At 36.8% G+C, this 21,093-nt stretch overlaps 5 protein-coding genes and 1 long non-coding RNA gene across 8 annotated transcripts; 3 read left to right on the plus strand and 3 right to left on the minus strand.

Annotated features, from left to right (window-relative positions):
* Positions 1-67: 67 nt before the first annotated feature.
* LOC105275526 (leucine-rich repeat protein SHOC-2) lies at positions 68-7,742 on the minus strand. Its single transcript, XM_011332430.3, has one exon. It carries the CDS (start codon positions 6,907-6,909, stop codon positions 5,041-5,043), a length of 1,869 nt encoding a protein of 622 aa, XP_011330732.2. The 5' UTR covers positions 6,910-7,742; the 3' UTR covers positions 68-5,040.
* Positions 7,743-8,370: 628 nt separating this feature from the next.
* On the plus strand, positions 8,371-12,428 carry LOC105275525 (akirin-2). Its single transcript, XM_011332429.3, has 5 exons — positions 8,371-8,818; positions 9,542-9,741; positions 9,887-10,049; positions 10,134-10,190; positions 10,313-12,428. The coding sequence occupies exons 1-4, from the start codon at positions 8,632-8,634 to the stop codon at positions 10,142-10,144; spliced, it is 561 nt and encodes a 186-aa protein (XP_011330731.1). The 5' UTR covers positions 8,371-8,631; the 3' UTR covers positions 10,145-10,190; positions 10,313-12,428.
* Positions 10,840-13,338, minus strand: LOC105275522. Its single transcript, XR_893242.2, has 2 exons — positions 13,256-13,338; positions 10,840-13,019 (listed from the first exon to the last, which is right to left on the minus strand). It is a non-coding gene; the product is annotated as an uncharacterized LOC105275522 (long non-coding RNA).
* LOC105275523 (arrestin homolog) lies at positions 12,799-15,280 on the plus strand. The gene is made up of 7 exons (XM_026971739.1): positions 12,799-12,935; positions 13,029-13,150; positions 13,241-13,540; positions 13,740-13,967; positions 14,041-14,229; positions 14,450-14,618; positions 14,771-15,280. The coding sequence occupies exons 1-7, from the start codon at positions 12,869-12,871 to the stop codon at positions 14,914-14,916; spliced, it is 1,221 nt and encodes a 406-aa protein (XP_026827540.1). The 5' UTR covers positions 12,799-12,868; the 3' UTR covers positions 14,917-15,280.
* A 453-nt stretch (positions 15,281-15,733) lies between these two features.
* LOC105275519 (general transcription factor IIE subunit 1) lies at positions 15,734-18,592 on the minus strand. 2 transcript variants are annotated; one of them, XM_011332422.3, is made up of 8 exons: positions 18,317-18,591; positions 17,746-18,092; positions 17,492-17,658; positions 17,256-17,384; positions 16,897-17,123; positions 16,597-16,804; positions 16,286-16,514; positions 15,734-16,037 (listed from the first exon to the last, which is right to left on the minus strand). In XM_011332422.3, exons 2-8 carry the CDS (start codon positions 17,870-17,872, stop codon positions 15,862-15,864), a joined length of 1,263 nt encoding a protein of 420 aa, XP_011330724.1. In that variant the 5' UTR covers positions 17,873-18,092; positions 18,317-18,591; the 3' UTR covers positions 15,734-15,861. The 2 variants fall into 2 exon arrangements, with proteins under 2 accessions (XP_011330724.1, XP_011330725.1); XM_011332423.3 differs by having other exon boundaries at positions 15,862-16,037; positions 18,227-18,592.
* Positions 18,593-18,872: 280 nt separating this feature from the next.
* LOC105275520 (rab-like protein 3) lies at positions 18,873-20,961 on the plus strand. 2 transcript variants are annotated; one of them, XM_011332425.3, is made up of 6 exons: positions 18,873-19,222; positions 19,516-19,725; positions 19,851-20,002; positions 20,083-20,196; positions 20,335-20,465; positions 20,591-20,961. In XM_011332425.3, the coding sequence occupies exons 1-6, from the start codon at positions 19,177-19,179 to the stop codon at positions 20,625-20,627; spliced, it is 690 nt and encodes a 229-aa protein (XP_011330727.1). In that variant the 5' UTR covers positions 18,873-19,176; the 3' UTR covers positions 20,628-20,961. The 2 variants fall into 2 exon arrangements, with proteins under 2 accessions (XP_011330727.1, XP_011330726.1); XM_011332424.3 differs by having other exon boundaries at positions 18,874-19,222; positions 20,335-20,961.
* The last annotated feature ends 132 nt before the right edge of the window (positions 20,962-21,093 follow it).

Genomic DNA, 21,093 nt, shown 5'->3' on the forward strand with positions numbered 1-21,093 from the left:
ATTATTGTAAATTTGGAAATATAGAGGTTAAAATTAAATTACATATAAAAGAGCAGACAAACTTTCGGCAAAATATTTCATAATATATTTGCGTATTTAGAAATATTTATACAGCGTTTCTTATAATTACGTAATGTACATTGAGTTACATTTAATATTACATTTTGGTGGAATTATACACATAACACAATATCATGTATCGCGCAATAAACTATTCAACAATTGTTTATTATCTGAGAACAGCATTTATGCGTTTGCAATTGTCAGGTAAATTTGTCGCTTGCAAACCACATCAGAGTCTCTATGCTGTCTGTCGGATTCTATGTATTTTGCTTTATTCCTTTTTTAAACTGTTTAACAGTTTATCACAACGGATTGTATTGTACCGTGTTGGCAATTCGTGTATGAATGGTTCGATGGATTTTGCACACATGAAGACTTTCAATATCAATAGCTAGACTAATTTGTTAAACGGCCGCCACGTCACGTCGAACAATTCATAGAAACATTAATCTAATTTGATGATTAAGATTCTCTTCAAAGTTGCAGTTTTTATATATAGAATATATTGATATACAATATATTTTCCTATTACAAATTTTTTCAAGCTCCTCATTAATCCTCTAAGCCAGAGCAATCAATAATACGAAATTCAGGAATTTCGTATTATTAATTAAACAATATTAATAAGACTATTATATTAATTAATAACACAAAATTATAAAATTTCGTATTATTAATTAAAGAATTTGGACAATTTTTTGTTTTAATCTAATTTACTGTATAATTACATTTTTACATTTTAATCGATGTATCGACATGATTTTACGCCTCATCGTGCAACGATAATCTTGATAATTCAAATATTTAGAACAAAAGAAGCATTACAAAAGTATTAACAAATAGTTTCGCAATTCTAAATAACATATAACGCATAAAATGTATGAAAAGCAACGGTATATAGATATATAAAACTACATTAATATTATAACATCTAAAGACCTCTACAAAACATAATGCACATTGCTCCTTATGTAACATTATATTATGCTATATATAAGTAAATTATATATGAGATATCTTTAAAATAAATTTACTTTCTAACGTCGATAAACCGCTTGCGTCCTCGATAAAACGTATTTCACTATTAATAATTCACGTTAAATGGGACTATGGCGACCGTTACGTGCGTTGCAACCTTTATCCCATATAATACAATAAACTTTTTGTCTTTCAGACTTAAAGTGCTCCATGTATTCATCAATTAACAAGAATCTTTTGTTTTTCTTTACGCAATGCTCGCTATAATTATTCTAATGGATTACAAAGTAAAAATCTTTATAAACGGTGCGAAGATGGAAGCGAGCTTTTGTAGCGTTTGCTAATTATTCTTAGTTCAAAATCATTAAAATGCATTCGTACATACGTTACACTGTACGTAAATAATAGACAGAACACATAAATTAATTTCCTTATTTTATATGCGATCGTAACGACAAAGATTCTTACAAAATCTTTCTTTAAAAACTGGAAGCCAAGAGACAAATTTTGACAAAATATTTACGAGATGTGAGTACATTCTCCTTCCATAAGATAAAATGTAGATATACGCACTATCGTGGATAAATAGCTACACATAAAATATATACTCATATAGAAGCGATATAATCGCAACATATTATACATTAAATTCTTAGCACAGGGAAAATATCGCTTGGTTTTTTGACAAAAGATTTGCTAAGTTCCATTTTCTAATCTAAATCCTAGCGGTGTCCTTGTCCACGTGGGATAATAACAGATAATATAGATTAGAAGATTGCATAATTAATAAATTATGTGAAAAGCGCAATATAATATTAGAATTGTCAAATCACAAATTACAACAGCAACATTAAATATTTTATAACGCTAAAGATCGAAGAAAGATCAAGATAACATTTATAATATAGCAAAATTGTGATAAAAATTGATATTATCAAGCGTTTCTGATAATTGTCGAAGAAAATATATTTATAGCTAGAAATGCAGCATAATGAAAAGCAGTATTTAAAAATCGTGATAAATAGATATAGAATGGGGCAAAATAGATAAAATTTTAGAACGATCAATAAATGATATTTAGAGAAGCAATCATAGCACATGGGTAAAAATTTTCTCACGTAATTATGGTAATTCCAACTTTGTATAGGGTATAGATTTTTGTAGTACCAGACATTAGTTAAGTATTAAAACGTATGAATAATTGATATGTCAGCTGGCTAATAAACAATCTAGAATCATCAAATACTCTATAACGTTGAATAACATACATACAAGTTTGTACGAAATTTTGCAAATCATTTTTGGCCGATATACATTCATAAATAGAAAGATCACAACATAATATTTGATTTGCGATTAAAACACGCATCCGAAAGTAATTATTACGTACTAATTATAAGTTATTAAAAAGCGTTGCACAAAATAAGTATAATTCTGTTCGCACGTTCAATGTTTGACGAGACTCTCTAGACTATTGCAATATTGATTGTAATCAAATTACTATCGTCCTATTTATGATCTACAAAATTATATCCAATTATCTAAATAAATTAAATAATTTAACATTAAATGTGCGATAATATAAATAATATAGACAGCTTTTAAGTAAATTGTTAGATATTGCAAATAAGATGATGAAAACCATATTAGCCATATTAGCCATTTAACACATATTTATATAGAGAGATCTATAATTTAACAACGCATACACAAGTTAAAAGACTAAAACAAAAACGAATTATTGACGAAAGCTATAAAGATCAGAACTCAAAACCTATAAATCTATAGGCACATTATTAAATGCGAATCTGTTTATGCGCGATAGATATAATGATGTTTATTCAAAATTAATCATGACACACGCATATATGTGTGTGTGATGTGTGTGTATATATATAGGTATATCACTTTACAATTACATTGGCACTCTTTCTTTATGCGGAATCAAGTATAGAACAACATTGATATGAGGAAGAGAGAGAAAAAATGAGAAAGAAATAGCAAAGATCAATGATTTTATGGAACTTAGCAAAATTAATCTCAAGAAAATTCTTAAAGTCGTGTCCTCTATCTCTTCTTTTCTCTTGAACTTTTTTATGCTTACATTTGGCAGCGCATCTTCTTTAATCTAATAAAAGCACATCCAAAAACAATACAATAGCTTCAGTGTTTCAATTGTCGCGTATGATATATCGTTGCATAATTCATCGCATCATCCTCGTTTCCTCTTTTTGTGCTATATATAAAATAGTTTCACTATCGTTATACTTCCATATTCAACAACATTCCACCGTTACGAAAACTTCTTTGAATATCTATAAACTGTAACATGCATACATTCTCAAAAAGACATTTTACACAGTCGAATACTTTCCCATATATCCATCTGCATGTATTTAATTAAAACAAAAATGCTATCTTCACGAATCATTTTCGCTAGTTTAAGAAATACTATGAATAATTGCATACAGAATTTATCTCACAATTGTTGTCTCACAAACACGCGCGCAATTATCATGACGTCTCGATAAGATATACATAAGCGTCTCTAATTATTGCAAATTATGTAATAAAAGTAAATCTAAATTTTAATACGATGTCGTACATCATTACTTCATTTTCTTTCTTTATATAATTCTTACTTTCACAGGCATATTAATGTGTTCTTCCTGTTACAGATGCTTAACTTTAATGGCATAAATGAAAACTTCTACTGCATTCTTTGATACGATCTATTGTATTAGACAAATTGAGTTATAGTTTTATGTTTCAGAAGAGCGATTTCCCATAAAAGATCTTAGATCGACGATGTTTTTATATTTTATATGAAGTGTATATGTATACGTGTATATGTATACGTAAGTGTAAGTATATAAACTTATGCGCATCGACATTCGTTTTTTGGGTGCATGTATATTCACAACTTTTCTCGATTCAATATTTTAGTAAAATATCTTTCTTCTTGTTTACATACGATTATTTATATACGAAATACATGTCAACCTTTTAATATAACAACGTCAATGATGCCGATTCTTAACGCATTTTATATTTCGATTCTGTACCAAAGATCTCAACTCTTGTATTTGTACTTATGTAATAATCGGGACGTTTATTATTATATATATTCCTTCAAAACGACACTGTTGCACAAATGTTTTCTTTATAAAAGAATGATATATCTACTTATTTATAGTCTTTTAAATTTATATGCTATATTTATTTATTAAACTTTCATATAATAAATGAAATCTATATTCCTTTAGTTATTGATATATAAAATCAAAGTTTACTAAAATTTAAGATTATTGCAAAAACATATTTCTTACAATTATTATTTATCCATAAAAAGAAATAGATATATATCGTGTTTTCCTTAACTATTATAATCATAAAATAATTACTAAAAATGCTATAATTGTTATAATATATTTTGAAGACAAATCTATGTTGATGTATGATTTAAAAATTCTTATATTCATGTAATATAAAACAAAGCAACTTATAAAACACGATATTACATCTTATAAAGACATGTACAAGTGTGTAATCTGTTTAAAAACTGCACCAAAATGATATCATAATTTATGTTAATAAAATTATGTCACCTGTCAACACATATGAAATATCTTGCTCAGATTTCACAAAGGTACTGTATACCTCCTTCTTCCATTGGCAAAAAAAATACCCAATTCAGCACAAATTTTATATTACACATTATCTTGTTTCATGTATTTAGAAGAAAAAAAAACCTACTATTTTTATGCTATTTTTATGAGACAAGGCAATCTAATTATTTAATATATAGTATATCCCGGTAATATTTGCGCGTTTTCTTAAATTGAGATCATGAGAGCAAAAATCAACAGTTGCCTTTATCATGAATATATCTCTCATATGTGTTCGTTACAGAACAGTCTTTTCGTCACTGCCCGATTAAGAATCGACATCCATCTGACTCGAGCACGCGGGAACGCGCGCGACAGCCTAATTGATTTGTTACATCGACCGGTAAGGTCCCTGCATCTTGAGAAACTGGATCACAAGCGACGGTCCGCCAGCCACTATTTCAGCCGGAATCTGCGACAATGGACAATTCTCAATTGACAAAATACTGAGATTCGTGCACAACGCCAGTTCAAATGGTAAATTGTGCAGATTCGCGTTATCGTTGACGTAGAGCGACTCCAGGTTCTCCAGGGTGCCAATCTCTTCCGGCAGATAATTCAGGTTGTTCTCGCCTACGCTGAGGTACGTGAGATTCGTCAGGTGGCCGATCGCGCGTGGCAACAGGGTGATTTGGTTCGACTGCAGGATCAGCTTCTGCAGCTCGCGCAGGAAACCGATCTCGTTCGGCAGCGAGTCGATCCGATTCTCCTCGAGATCCAACACCCGTAGCTTACGCAGATTCGCTATGCTGGCTGGGATACGTTTCAGCAGGTTGTTGTTGAGTATCAACACCTCCAGACTCTGCAGGCACTGTATGTCGTCCGGGACCTTCGTCAGCTGATTCGTACCGAGGTTCAGTTCGACCATGTTCACCCACGTGCCGATATCCAGCGGCAGAGCGGTCAACAGATTCTCCTTCATGTTCAGTTTCGCGAGGTTCTTCGCGCGTGAGAAGATACCGTAGGGTATCTTGTCGATCTGGTTGTGCTCCAGATTAATAGAATAAACGTTCGTAAACTGGGACGGACCGCCCGACGGATACGCGGTGAAATTGTTCCTGGACAGCGTGATGGACGTGAGCTCCGACAAACTGGACAGCAGACCGTCTGGCAGTTGCGACACCTGATTGCCCTCTACGCTGAACTCGTCCATCATCTTGCAGTTCGCCAGCGACTTCGGGATACTCGACAGTCTGTTGTAACGAAGTCCCAGTCTCGTCAGCGACACCAGGTTGCCAATTGTGTCCGGTATGTCGAGGAGCTCATTGTGCTGCAGGTCCAGTGTTGACAGCTGCACGCACTTGCCAATCTCCTCAGGAAGGTGCTCCAAATGATTATGTGAAACGTCGAAGGTAACGAGGTTGACGAGCTCACCGACTCCCGCGGGTAGCTCCTTGATCTTGTTCTCTCGCAGGCTCAACATGGTGAGGTTCGTCAAGTTCTGTATACTGTCACTTACATACCTAACTCGGTTGAACCGCAGAAACAACGTGGTGAGCGACGTGAGCTTGTACACCACGTCCGGTATCTCGTTCAGCTTGTTGTGTCTGAGATCCAACACTCGCAGCGAAGTGAGGTTCTCCAGAGTGTTGGGCAGACTGGTGAGCGAGTTCTCGCTCAACGCCAGGGTCTCCAGGTTCGTCAGGCAGCCGATCTCCGGCGGCAGGGTCGTCAGCTTGTTGCCGTACAGGTAGAACTCCCTCAAATGCGTCAGCTCCCTCATGGAGCTGGGCAGATGGGTGATGCTGGCCTTGCTGAGGTCCAACCGCTTCAAGGACTCATCCTTGCAGCGCACAAACTCCTTGGTCACGTCCAGGTCCGCCTGGATCGGCTTGCTCTTCTTCGTCGTAGGTTTCGGCTTGTTCGACTCCGGATGCTTCACCATGACAGTCTTCTTGGTGTCGGCTTGGCCGCCACCGCCGAGACCGCCGACGATCGAGGCGGTCGACAGTTTCTTCTCCTTGTTATTCATGTGTTCTTTATTGTCGCGTAATACCTCCATGTCCTCTGGCATATCGCCGCCGGCCGTGCAGGTAGTTAACCCGCAGCCCTCCAGGTACTCCGGTATATCCTGCTCCTTCATGTAAAAGCTCGGCAGACTGTCGTCCCCGAGGCTCGTAGCGCGATCACGCTTCGCGTTCGACAAACACACCGTCGATATGTTACCCACGCCCGTGCAGTATTTGCACGACTTTTTCATAACCTAGGCTTCCCCCCGCGTCACTACCCTCTTCGGAACGACGTGCACGTACGAGAAAAAGAGAGAAAGAGAAAGAGAGAGAGAGAGAGGGGGGGAAAGATAAAAAGAAGAGAGGCGAGGTTCGCACGTCCGCCCCGCCCGCTCTCGCAAGATCTCACGTCGGAAACGTGCGCACCTGTTTTTCCGTTATTGCGGCATTGTACCACACTCGTCCGTGCAACGCGCGTCCGCATTAAATCAACGCACGACTACGAGGCTCGCGAGTATTGACATTATTGGTATGGAACTATCTATGCGCTACGTACTCGCGCATACGACGCAGACGCGAACGCAATAAAAGAGCATCGATGTAGGAAGATTGAGTTGGAGTATTTTCTTCTGTCTGCGCAGAGATCGCCGCTGAGAGGTTACCAAGGTAATGCGTACCACTTTTGATTGGCTAATGGAAAGTAAGCACAATTACACTCGTCCCTTCTGCTTTTATTTCCTTACCTAAACATTCAGTTTAGCATCCATCTATGTATTCTTACTCGTCGATGGGTGTAGAAAGTGCTGCGCGCAGCTGCGTTCGCACACCACGTTGCCGAAAGAGCATCAGTGAGATTGCCGTCGCACAGCTTCTGGCTTTATAACGATGAAATGTTTAGTTAAAGTAAAATCGTTTAAATAATTTTGTCGCCAAAAATTTGTGATACGAGATACATCGAACTAAAGTAAAGAGGTATCGTAATAAATTCAATAACCAATCAATCAGGCTCGTAAGTCGTTGACCAATGAGGCCGCAGATTTCCTAGTGAATTTGTGTTTACTCTACCATTCTTTTGTCACGTGCAGTGCACTCCGTAATACATTGGAATGTAAACTAACGCTATGGCCGCCGTGTGAGACGGATTATCTTTTTTTTTGTTTTACGGGATATCACGCGTCTCTTTAAACGTGTAGTATATATCCTAACTCGAGTAATATTGAATGATATACGTAGAAGGGTAGAGACTCCAATTCCCTTTAACGCTCTCTCGCTCGACACGAGATCATTGGGCAGAATCCCCGATTGTTCACATTCCAATATGTTACCGAGTTTACTAGTCGTGCGGTACGCAATCAACCTTCTGTACCCTCAGCGGACGGGAATGCTCGATCGGTTTTAATTACTCTCCTTCCTCAGTTCATTATTCTGCGATTCCGCAGAAGCAGATGCACACTTTGTATTAATAAATGCGAGAAATGCAAAGAAGCTAAAACGAGCAGATATCTTATGTATATACATCGCAGTCGTTTCCTGCCACACCACACCGAAAGGGGAGGAGAAAAGGAAGGGAGCGAGCGGCGGTTGTCGGCCAACCGGCGGAGAGAAGAGTCGCTGCGCACAGCGAGTTCCAACGAGCGGCCATATTGCACGAGCGCAGTGTTTGTTTTGTCGGTGGAGGTTGCGTGCGTCTCCTACACGCTGGTGTCCACGTATCCGTCCTTAGCGTAGCCATCGGGACAGAGGTTGCAGCGAAGCTCGATCATCACGCGAGATCCTCGTGCCGCCAATCGTGCTGATTTCCTCGCGACGGACACTGCTGGCCCCGTGTTCGGTCCCCGATCGTCGCGCCGCTCCCCTTCGCCCACCTCCGTCTCTTGCCCCCCTCGGGCTGCGGCCCGCACGACTGGGTGTCAGTCGTACACGGGACACGGCGAGCTCGAGAACATCGCGCCACCACCGTCAACGGTAGCACCATGGCGTGCGCTACACTCAAGAGGTCCTTGGAGTTCGATCCGGTACACAGCCACGGTCGACCTAGCAAACGACGGAGGTGCATGCCCATGTGCGCCTCGCCCGGCGCATCCGCGTCCTCGCCGCGCGGCGGCCCGCTGCCGCAGAAATCATCACCGTTCGGCGAAATAGCCAGCAAATTGACGCCTGGTAATTACACCGCAGGCTACGGCCATTTTTTCCTCTCGCTCTCTGTCGCTCTTGTCGCGTTTCTCTGCGCTCGTCTCTGTTTCGCTTCCCCCCCCCCTCTCTCTCTCTCTCTCTCCATCTCCATCTCCTGTGCGCATTCGTTTTTCTGCATGCAGAGAGAAAGAGAGAGTTTAAGAAGGTTCGGGAGAGAAGGGGGGAGAAAGAGCGGTTGAAAGAGACGACGAGAAGGGGCGGCTAAGCTCTAGCGATTTAAAACCCGTATTCATGGACTTTACGCGGGGAGAGGGAGGGGCACGCGTAAATCATATGGTAATGTAGTAACGGACGCGCTCGGAGATTCGGGTTTTCGTCCCTTTCTTCTTATTTTTCTGCACTGTAAAAGGAAGCATGCAACTTGTGCGCAAAAGCGCTCGTCGAGATGAGTTTTCTGCTTTTCTGCACTTGACGAGATTGCGATAACGTAGGATAACGCAGTATACAAATACAATCGTTGCACACGTACATTGGAAGTACATATATATTGGAAATGATGTTTCATTTTTGAGAGTATCAGTGCATGATGCAGAGAGTTTGACGTTTGATTATTTCGTATGTATGACACTGTATTCTTCATGTTATAATTATTCCTAATTATAATAAAATGTTGACAAGTATGTAAGGAATAAACATGGATATATTGCATATATATTGTCTCTCTTAAACAATATTATTGTATTTGTACAGAAAAAATGGCTGCCAACATCAGAGAAGAAATTCGCAGATTGCAACGCCGTAAGCAATTGCACTTTCATCCCCAGGCTGGCAACGGTGATTCGTCGGACATGGAGAGTCCTTCCAGCCCATCCAGTCCATCTGCCTCTTCTTCAACTCCTTTTAGTCATAGCTCTAGTGGAAAAGAAAAGCCTCTTTTCACATTTAGACAGGTAAAATCCTTTAGTCAGTCACCTTGTCCAGGATGTAACATAAAAATATTATAAACGATTTTTATTCGTCAAGATCATTTTATTTGATAAAAATTTGCTTGTTATTTATAGATACAAGTTTGGCAAATTTATTCTAATTTTGTAGGTTGGCTTGATCTGCGAGCGAATGCTCAAGGAGCAAGAAACGCAAATTCGAGAAGAGTACGATCAGATCTTACATCTAAAGCTTTCTGAACAGTACGATGCTTTCGTCAAATTCACATATGATCAGATACAAAAGAGATTTGAGTCTGCGGCTGCACCGAGCTGTAAGTACTTATTCTAGAAGTGGCACGTGCACGCATATATTTTTGTTTCTTGCATTATAAATCGACGTTCTTTTATACTTCCAGATCTATCATAAGAAAGGATTCTTATTTATAAGGAGGCATTACTGTGAAGAACATTGGGTAAGTCGGATGGATAATAATTTTTATTTTTGAAGAAAAACATAAAATATTCAAATCGCGCGCTACAAAAACGGGACTCGTTTCTTCGTAAGTCTTTATGTTTTTTTTTTTTCCTATTGCAGATTTCTACTGTGTGACAAATTTTGCTTGCGCCGAGGTCCACAGCGCTACCTCGTTTCGAAAATTATCTGTAACGGAATTAACGAACCATGTGTTTTCGATGTGGTTTCTCGGTAGTTTCGGTAAAAAGGACTAAGAGAACAAACGAAGAAGGCAAAGTAATGATTAGTGATGTAAGTTTATAGCAAAGAAGATGAGAGAGAGAGGAAATCGCAATGAACTGCAAACGTACTACGAAAATTTATCATGTATTCCTTCGAGACTAACAATATTTGTACTGTTTGACATTAGAAGTGCGCTGGTATCAGGGAACTGATTCTACTTATGTACAAATGTTATTACGGTTAAAAGTATATGTGTACACAGTGCAAAAATTATATAATACGAGGCTTGGTATCCAGCTGAGAGAGCTGAGAGATTTTTGTCATTTCGGACACTGTAGAACGCGGACAGAAAATTTTGATGACTTCGCGCATGTTTCAGGCAGAACATTGTGTACCGGTATTACGTATCCTAATTTTTTTTTTTCGTTCGTTCGCCTTGATGTTGCGACAGTTTAGATATTGCTCAAACATATACGGCAGTGCTCTAAATACATTAGCGCAAATATGTGTAACATGCATTTTGCGAATTTTTGAGGTAGGAGATACCGTGTATGGAATGTACATGGTTAAAGATTGCCTTTCTCGAGCTCTAACTGCTCCACAAAGAATAAAATGACAGAATCGAATGTATGATTGTATAAATTGAAGGGTTCTACAAATTATTTATGAACTAGAATCCAACAAGATATATATATATATTTAGTGGAATTATTAGTGGACTTGTTGAATTAATATTAAAATTGTTTTTGACTGATTTGGCAAGTTGCAATGAATTCACGTAAAATTTTAAGATCTACTTAGCCAAGAAGTGTATTTGCCATCTTTCATAAATATTTATCGTAAAATTATTTTTTCGTCACAAAATTATTCTTATTGGCAGTCATTTGTTTTCATTCTTGATCTTGGAAATTCTTGTAAAACGAAGACGATCTCATTTACTATGTAAACGTTAAAAGACAGCTGTAAAAGTGTGTCGGGGGGGGGGGGTAATAGTGTAGATTATAGTACGTATTGTACGGAGGCATTGTGAGAAGTATAAGTATTTGGAATAAATATTTCATAAAATCTCGTTAGCATTTCTGTTCCCTGGTAGCAACGAATTTCTGTAGTTGTAATAAAAAGTGCTGAGTAATGAATACACAATTATATACCATACTCTTTAACTGTGCCTATTATTAGACAAGTTTATCATGATTACTACTAGTTATTATTATTTACTGTTATTGTCGTCGTAAAAAAATTATTTTCTAGTTTGTAGCGGTTCTTATTACGTTGTAATAATATATTCTTCGCGCAATGTTTTTTTCCTTTTTTTTACTCGAGTAAGAAATGACACTCTTGCGAGTAAGAAGAGGTGGTCTCGATGGCTGCGTGCAGTTCTCAACAAATGTGTGAAAATTTTTAAGTTCGCCGAGAATTAAGAGGCATTTAGAAGAGCATCAGAAGAAAAATATGTGTTAAAAAGTTCTCAAGTAAGAAAGCACAATGTAAAATAATCTTCGATCAACTATGCCTACGATCATGATCGAGGAAATGATATCTCGTACGAATTCGAGGGGCATTCAAATTCAACTACTGCCTTTTTTATATTGCGCAAAAGAAAATAAAGAAAGTGTCTCTCAGTTACCACGATATTTTTGGGTGTATTATGCGCCGATGGTGTTCATACTCGACGCATAAAAGAATATACGTACGCACATTACGTGTGTGTGTGTGTGTGTGTGTGTGTGTGTGTGTGTGTGTGTATGCGCGCGTGCGTGTGCGTGTCTATCACTAATGAACATGAAAATGTGGGAAGAAATAACAAAGAAATATACGCGGGTTTAATTGTTAGTGCTAAGTATAATACCTACTTGGTACTCGCGTTAGAGATATCGTTTACCATTTAAAAGGAATGGTGGAAATACACTAGCGATCGCTTGAAAATTCAGGGGATTTCATTTTGACTAAAAGGAATACCTCCGTATTATATCGTGTAAGCATCTATTATCGAAATAAAGATAAATTTAAGACTGAAAACGAGAAGTGTTTCTCTATTCTTCATCTGATAGAAGAAAAACCTGTATATATTATTATTCCTTCGTAGAAACAATCGCAAGTGAGTCACTTGGTAGTTTTGTGACGTTTGCGCGCGTAGGAATGTGGCTTTACAAAAGCAGATATACGAATACCATGTCACAACATTATCGGTGTTTAGTGAACGTTTATACCTTAAGCGCAGCAGCGCCAAAAATAATGTATATGGCAATTCTCCTTGCGTCACTTGCAATCCTCTTAAATCAGGTCTATAATAAAGTAATCTCATTAGTAGTATGGCTTCAAGATGAGAGGAAGCCCCGACGAGACTATATGAAGACCCGAGCCTACCGCTTGAGAATGTGTCACTTCTGGGGCGGGAAACAAATTTCTCTGCTAAATCACTCGTTCGTTTAGAAAAACACACGACAGCGCCAAATGTTCCCAATATTGTTTCTGGCCTACGTTGTAGCCGTCAAAGTATTCAAGAAGACTACCCCCAATGGTGAGTTTTCTTGATTGTTAACTAAACTGTAACGTAACATCTGACATCTTTCTCGGTATGCTTGTTTACTGACTTTTTCAAAATCTGAAACAGGTAAAGTTACGGTATACCTGAGTAAGAGAGACTTCATCGACCACCTAGACCATGTCGACCCCATTGACGGCGTCATCGTCGTGGAAAATGACTATCTCCAGGGGCGCAAAGTCTTCGGTCAAGTAAGTTCATGTTCAGTGCATGGTTTTCCCAAACAGCTGATGCCCAAAACATTTAGGATATTCTCCAATAATAAAAAATACCGCGTTTAGGTCTTAACGACTTACCGCTATGGCCGCGAGGAGGACGAAGTTATGGGAGTTAAGTTCAGTAAGGAGCTAGTGATATGTCGCGATCAAATAGTGCCATCGAAGAAGGAGAAACAGGACACTACGTCGATCCAGGAACGTTTGCTGAAGCGCTTGGATCCGAATGCGTTTCCGTTCATATTCCATTTTCCGCAAAATGCTCCTTCCTCCGTCACCCTCCAACCCGGTGACGACGATCAAGGAAAACCCTTAGGAGTTGACTACACCGTTAAAATATTCGTTGGGGACAATGAAGAAGACAAGGTACCTAAGTGAGAAAGAGAAAAATACGTGATTATAAAGAACTATAAATATTTTATTTATAAATAAATAAATATTATAAATAAGCAAATGCAAACTAAAAAGAAGTTAATAAACATTGTATCTAAAAATAATATGTACGTGTAATCTTACAGTTTCTGGAGACAAGTTTTCCATAAATATGCGCTGCTCTTTCTGTTAGGGACACAAAAGGTCCTCAGTATCGCTGGCAATCAAGAAGCTACAGTACGCTCCACTGACGCGCGGTCGCCGACTCCCCAGCTCTTTGGTTTCCAAGGGCTTTACCTTCTCCCAGGGCAAACTGAATCTCGAGGTCACATTGGATAAGGAGATTTACTATCACGGGGAAAAAGTCGCGGCGAACGTCACAGTTACGAATAATTCGCGCAAAGCGGTGAAGAACATCAAGGTATATCCTGAAATTAATTTGACTCTATATCTCTGGAAATCCGTTATATTTTATCGTCCTTTCTTTTTCATAGATGTACGTAGTTCAACATTGCGAAGTTACCATGGTGAACGCTCAATTTTCACGGCACGTGGCTAGCTTGGAGACTCGTGAAGGTTGTCCGATTACACCAGGCGCATCCTTTACGAAACAGTTTTATCTTGTGCCTTTGGCCAGCAGCAATAAAGATCGGCGTGGTATCGCTCTCGACGGACATCTCAAAGTGCGTAGAGGAATAAAGCTCGAACAAGTTTGAGATGATAATTTTTTCATATTCATCCGAGAACTTTTTCTATTGCTAAAACACAAAAATACAAAAGACATGTAGTAGTACAATAAGATTCTGAATTTTTCATAGAAAATCGAGGTATAATTCATTTCGATTAATTTTCTCGTGATAATCTGATTTGTAAGAATTCATCACGATTCTCGTTTTTATTCAGGATGACGATGTAAACTTAGCATCCTCGACTATGGCCGCCGAGGGCAAGTGTCCGACTGAGAACTTAGGTATCGTGATATCCTACTCTGTCAGAGTCAAGCTGAATTGCGGTACCCTGGGCGGCGAGCTAGTCACCGACGTTCCGTTTAAATTGATGCATCCAGCTCCTGGTATCATAATTATGCTATTCTCACATGAGTTTCTACATAATATTTACATTTTTTAATTTAGATAAAATAATTTTAATTTTATTTTATATGAAGAATTTAATGTTTAATTTACTCTTGAATTTAGATTTGTACATAGCATTTCTTTTACATAGGTGCCGTGGAGAGAGAAAAAGCCATGCTGAAAAAGGGCAAAAGCATCGATAGAGCACGATATGAAAGCTTTTGCTACGCTAATGATGACGATGATAATATTGTATTCGAAGACTTCGCTCGTTTACGCTTGAATGAACCAGAATAAACAAGAAATCGACGCTTTACATCGAATGACTAATTATTTCAAAAGGATCTCGAGTTTCTCGCGTGCTCGCATTGGATTATTTTTTAAAATCGAATTATATCCTTATCTCAATCGTTAAGATAAATTTGTATAAATATTATTTAAAATTTAAAGAATTAGGTTATTTAAGATTATTTATCTCAAATATCTTAGAATTCTTTTGATGCATTTTTTAGTGAACGAATTGCATCGAAGAACCGTAGGTGAAAAAACGGTATTAAAAGATTCTAAGGATATGATATTGTGAAACTGATATTGGGAAATCAAGAAAAAATGATAAAAAATATAAAAACTTGCTAAAAAAAGCGAAAAGATAACTAAACGATAAAAATCATCTCGGAATTTCCGTGCGATAGTGGTGGTCGGACGGAAATCCGTTGTGAGATGAACAAAAAAAAAGGAAGATATCAAGTAAGCTTACTAAATAATTCATATTTGGTTCAGTGTGGAACTTTCCCGTTTCACCAGAAGTGACACGGTATGTTATTCGTTCTAATTAATTTCTTATGTTATATAACATTCCAAGTTTAATCGTTTATTCATTATTATAGGAATGTTAATTAACGATATTCAGTTGCAATCACGTTGGAAAATACACGTGATGCTGCTGTAAAGATGTACTTTTGTCTTCTGTTTTTTTGTTTTTTTTTCAAACCAATTAATCATTTAGGTGCAAATGTAAATAGCAAATATATATCCACTTAAAATTTTCCATGTAAAATATGCGAAAGATGGATGATCCGAAAGTTATCATCAGCTACTGTGAAAAATCACTGTCTGTATTCTCGAAAATTATATATTTCGTAACTGTACAAAATATTACAGGACAGATATATCAAACCGACGTTCAGTCTTGTGTGGAGACTTATGGAGCATTATGAGCAGGGCACTCATTGTTCTTCTTGTCTAATCATATATATGCGAATAGTATTCCTGATACGTCTGGATGTAAGCTTCTTTTTCGATGGGTGTCATTTCGGCGATCAGAGTATCGTCAACGTCCGTGATCCCAACCGTTTTACCACCGACATTGATAGTCGGCACGAGTTCATCATCCTCAGAGTCCATTGCCTCCACATCACCTGCGAATCGAATCGATAATTAACAATGCGAAGTACGGATTAATTAGCAACAATATTAGGTCGAAGACCTAATAATAAATATAAAAATCTTAAAAATTATGATTAAAGATATCGTAGAATTAACAATTGTAATTATAAATTGATTGACGATATAAATTCTCATTTTGTGGTCTCTCTTTTATATTATTATTAATATAATAAAAAATTCACAATTCTGTCATGTTTGCCGTTTAATAAATTTCTCATACCGGTATCAACGGCTTGCATTTCTTCTTCCTCGTTATCGCTGCTATCGCTGGATTCCTGTGGAAGTGTTGCTTTGACGGATGCCACGGGATTGATACTGCTGCCCTTTTTCTCGTGTGCTAGCAACACCGACATAATATCCTCGCCTTGTTTGTTATTTGACGGAGCTGTGTTCGTGGCAGTGGCTGCAGCTTTGTCCAAGATGCTCTCTTGCGTATTCACGCCGTCCGGCTGCAATGCAGTTTCCCAAATTCGGGCACGTAAGAGAGGAAGAATCCGTAAGTAAAGATACAACGAAATGATATAAATGTACCTGTAAGCCATCAGAATTGATAATTGTACTCTCCATCATCCATATCGGTCTCTCCTTTCGGTGATTCGCCGCGTTGTCATCGAGGGACTCGTTTCCGATGGTGACATCTACTCTGGTATCTTCCACCATAAAGCCTGACATTCTGGTAGCCTCGCCCGACCATTGTTCGTTCGGTGCTCTAAGACTACTTGGTTTTCTTGTGTCGATACTAGAAAAAAAATCATTATTAATTAACATTAAAATTTATCATTTTTAAATAAAGAGAGGAGGAGGAGAAGTATAGGTTTGCGAAATACATACCCACGAATGGTATTGATGTCAACGGGTTCTGGCTCTAGTATCTCGGGTGCCAATTTGATTCCTTCTACTTCCCTCAACAGTATATAAAGCGGTTCTAACTGTTCATTGAATTTAGCTAGTAACAATCTCGAATCTTTTTTTGGGAGAGCAGACTGATCTTCTTCCACTACCTCTCGACAATATGTACATCTAAATTCACCAGTTGTCATATCGAAAAGTTGATCCGCCTGTTATTTAATAAAATTTTTGTCCGTATTAGTAACTAGTTTTAAATTAATATCATAATATAATCATGTTATTAAGCTGTAATTAAAGTAAAACTAGAGTATTAAAAACTTGTATCACATTGTCATACTAACCTCGAGATCGGTAAATGTTTTTAAACAATTTAAACACTTAAAGCTAGCTCTACTGGTTGCATCTCTCTCTTCAGTTTCCATTCTCTTCCTCATTAAATCAAGTTTGTACTTTACTACATTTACAAATGTCTGAAATAAAGATATAAATTTCAATTATTGTTTTTATTAAGTTTTATACATTTTGCTGCCAAATGAACACGATCACATTGTTTTACCATTTAACAGTTTTCGTTTACCTTATAATTAATAAAATAATAGTTGACTTTTTGTGCTTTGCCATCCGATCCCGTTTCCATCTTTAATCTGACTTGAATAAATTTATCGTTGCGCAATGTAGATATTCTAGCTCTCAACATTTTACGTTCAAATTTTAGCAATTCACAAATGTCGTCTTCTTTCATACCTATCCAGATATGCAATAAATATTTTATGTTAATAAAATCATTAATATAATTAAAAAATTGTTTAAATATATCTAGTAAATTCTTACATGGATTTCTAACCAACATGTCCACAATTAATGCATCCTCTATGGTATAAAATCCACGTACAACAAGACGTGCTAGTTGTTTCAAACTACTAGGCACCTCAGTCACCAATCTTTGTTCAGCACTCATGTTTCACACAAAATAATATTTCAATAATCAATATCTGTACAGCGAGTCAATAATATAATGTCATACTGATGATATATTATTATCAAAACTCATACATAAAGATTGCACATGAAATTTATAAATTTATGCCAAACACATTTGATTATACACATATCTTTGTTCATACGCATATTTTAAAAGTCAAATAGCTATTACATTGAGGATATCCTTATACCATCTCCTAAAAAATTAAATATTCATGTTAAATATATTATTTATAGCAAAAGTAATAAATAATAATCATAACAATAATATATCTCTATCTGAGAATATACATTTTTATGTTAATAAAGTGATAAGTAAATATGTTTGTACTTATAAAATTTTTCCTTTTCATTCTAATATGCTTCGAAGACGCGAACATAACTCATGAACAAGACAGATATTTATTCAGTTTGTTCTAACCTCTTTCTGTCGTTCAACACTTGTATAATCTGTCACGAATCAGTCAATAAATTCTCAGTGCTTACACAATGGCAATCCATTACACAGTATCAAAATGGACATATAATCACAGACACTTGCTTTTTTCCGCAGTCTTTCTCAAAATTAGATTTAAAAAAGAACCGAAAGACTTTTACACGAAGATTTAAATACACTTCACTTCACTTCATTCGATGATACTTCATGATACTTCTGCTAAACGTAACCTGCGTTATACCATGATATATTCGGATGTAATGATGATATACCGACACCGACATTCATGACAGCTTGGCTATCGCGGACGCGACAGTCCGTTCAAAACTGGTGGAAAAAACTGAAGGCGGCGAGGTCCATGGTCTCACGTTCTGTTACCGGATTGGTTGACTCGCGCTAGTTACTGTGCGCGTGGAGTGGCATCACCACAAGTTGGCCAGATTGTACGTCGAATGACCAATCCGGAGCATCATCACGGAAAATCTAGTAACGTTGTCCAACTGTTGAGTTTTTCTCTTATCTGAAAATTAGTTTCAAGAATATCTGCTACAAGCCTCCACTATCTTTAAAAATTGAGGTGATGGTATGCTTCGGTGGTAGATTGAAGTTTTTACTTATCAAAAATATTAATTATTTACAAATTATAAGAATATTTATTATTGAATGACAGTAATAAAGAAAATAAAATCTTTACTAAATCAACATCAATCACACTTGCAGCACTATAGCAAGAGTATCATGTTTTTTGAACACAGCTATCTGCCACCATAAGATAATTGTCAAATGATCACTTGTCAAACATCAAAATTATCAAGTGTAATTGAGTATACGTAATTTAATTCTCAATGGCAGCGATTGAAAAAGTCAAAATTATTGTGGTGGGTGATTCCGGTAAATATAACGTTACATTATACTTTCCTTTCTCTTTTAGAACATTCTTAATATTAAGCAAACGTAGTATCTTATTTTATCAAAAAGACATTGAATAAAATTTTGGACACTTATTACAATAAAAATATTTCTTGTTACTTCATGTTAAATCATGCAATTTTTTATCAATATTTCCAAATTATAATCTTGAAATATTTAGGTTATGTATAATTATTGTATCATATATGTCATAAATAATGGTTATATTACTTTTATAAAACAATGTATAATGACGACAAATATTTATACTATAGGTGTCGGTAAAACGTCACTGACGCATTTAATATGTCAACAGCAGCCTATCAGCAGTCCTTCGTGGACAGTAGGTTGTTCGGTGGAAGTAAAGCTACATGAATATAAAGAAGGAACGCCCAATCAGAAAAGGTATTTTATCGAGCTGTGGGATATCGGTGGTAGTCAGAATCACAAAAACACGAGATCTGTATTTTATAATCCCACAAATGGTACATATAATCTTTTATGCAATTTACATGATACAATGTTACATCGAGTATATCTGGAATATCTGAGCATGTAATTATGATGGAACCTGACAGTAATCGTAAATGTATGTGATGTTCACAATTAGGCATAATATTAGTCCATGACTTGACAAATCGTAAGTCACAGCAGAATCTTCAAAAATGGTTGGAGGAGGTTTTAAATAAGGACGGAACTTCTTCTTCCAAGTCCAAATGCTTTGAGGATTTTGATCCTGAGAAGTTTGTGGGTTCAACCCAGGTGATTAAGATTCTTCATGCTATCGAGAAGCTGGAACAACAATTATTTACAAGCACTATCAAACAGATGTTTCCTTGCAGATTCCAATTTTAGTTGTCGGTACAAAGTTTGATTTGATCTCGGAAGTAAAGTCCAACGTACACAGACGTTCTGCAACCATTGCTGAAGAATGTGGTGCCGACGAGATATTCTTGGTAAATGTTATCTATAAATTTTATATATATGTATATACATTAATTTATATTAATATATTAATATATATAATTTTTTATAATTATTTATTTAATAATTATTCGATAAGCTCAACACGTTTGATCCATTTGCTTTTACAGGACTGCCTCCAGACAAGATCCTTGGCAGCAGGTTCCAGTTCCTCTGTAAAGCTCAGCAGATTCTTCGACAAAGTCATTGAGAGACGCTACTACTCTTCCAGAGAAGCGCTCAGTCCCGACAAGCGAAAATCGTACCCTTCTTCACTATATACAAAAGTTTATCATAACGACTAAATAATCGCAGGCTCAGAACGATCTCCTCGATCTCCCTAATCCTAAATTAAGTCATGCACGATAATTGTTCTTGTAATTTTAGAGGCGTTAGACGATTATGTGGGGACTATGTATCGTAAAGCAACCGCACTCGCATTTCTTCATCCACATTCCGGTTCTTCCCACAGAAGTATCTTCTAAGATATGTGTTCAAGAGGACTGTGAGCAGCCTAGATAAAAGTATGTTAGGCTCGTAATACTTTCTATAATGTAGATTGTAAAAGTATTGCTTTGTACATATATATGTATATATACATATAGCATAGATTTTATAATATAACATGATATACATGATATATACGTATATATAATACACACATAATATGTATATGCGTGTGATTTGTTTCTCTATACATTTCTGCACGTATATCGTGATTTGATTATATAATTAAACAGATTATATTATTAAATCTCTTCACATGTTGATTATTTGCTGGAGACATATTGGATTCTGACAAAGTCCATGGCGTTTTTTTTTTCAATGAAAAAAAAGATAAGTTCTGGAAAAAAGGAATCAGGAAGCTACCACAAAGATTATATTAATAG

This window comes from Ooceraea biroi, chromosome 8 (assembly GCF_003672135.1).
Source record: "Ooceraea biroi isolate clonal line C1 chromosome 8, Obir_v5.4, whole genome shotgun sequence".
Taxonomy (NCBI): domain Eukaryota; kingdom Metazoa; phylum Arthropoda; class Insecta; order Hymenoptera; family Formicidae; genus Ooceraea; species Ooceraea biroi.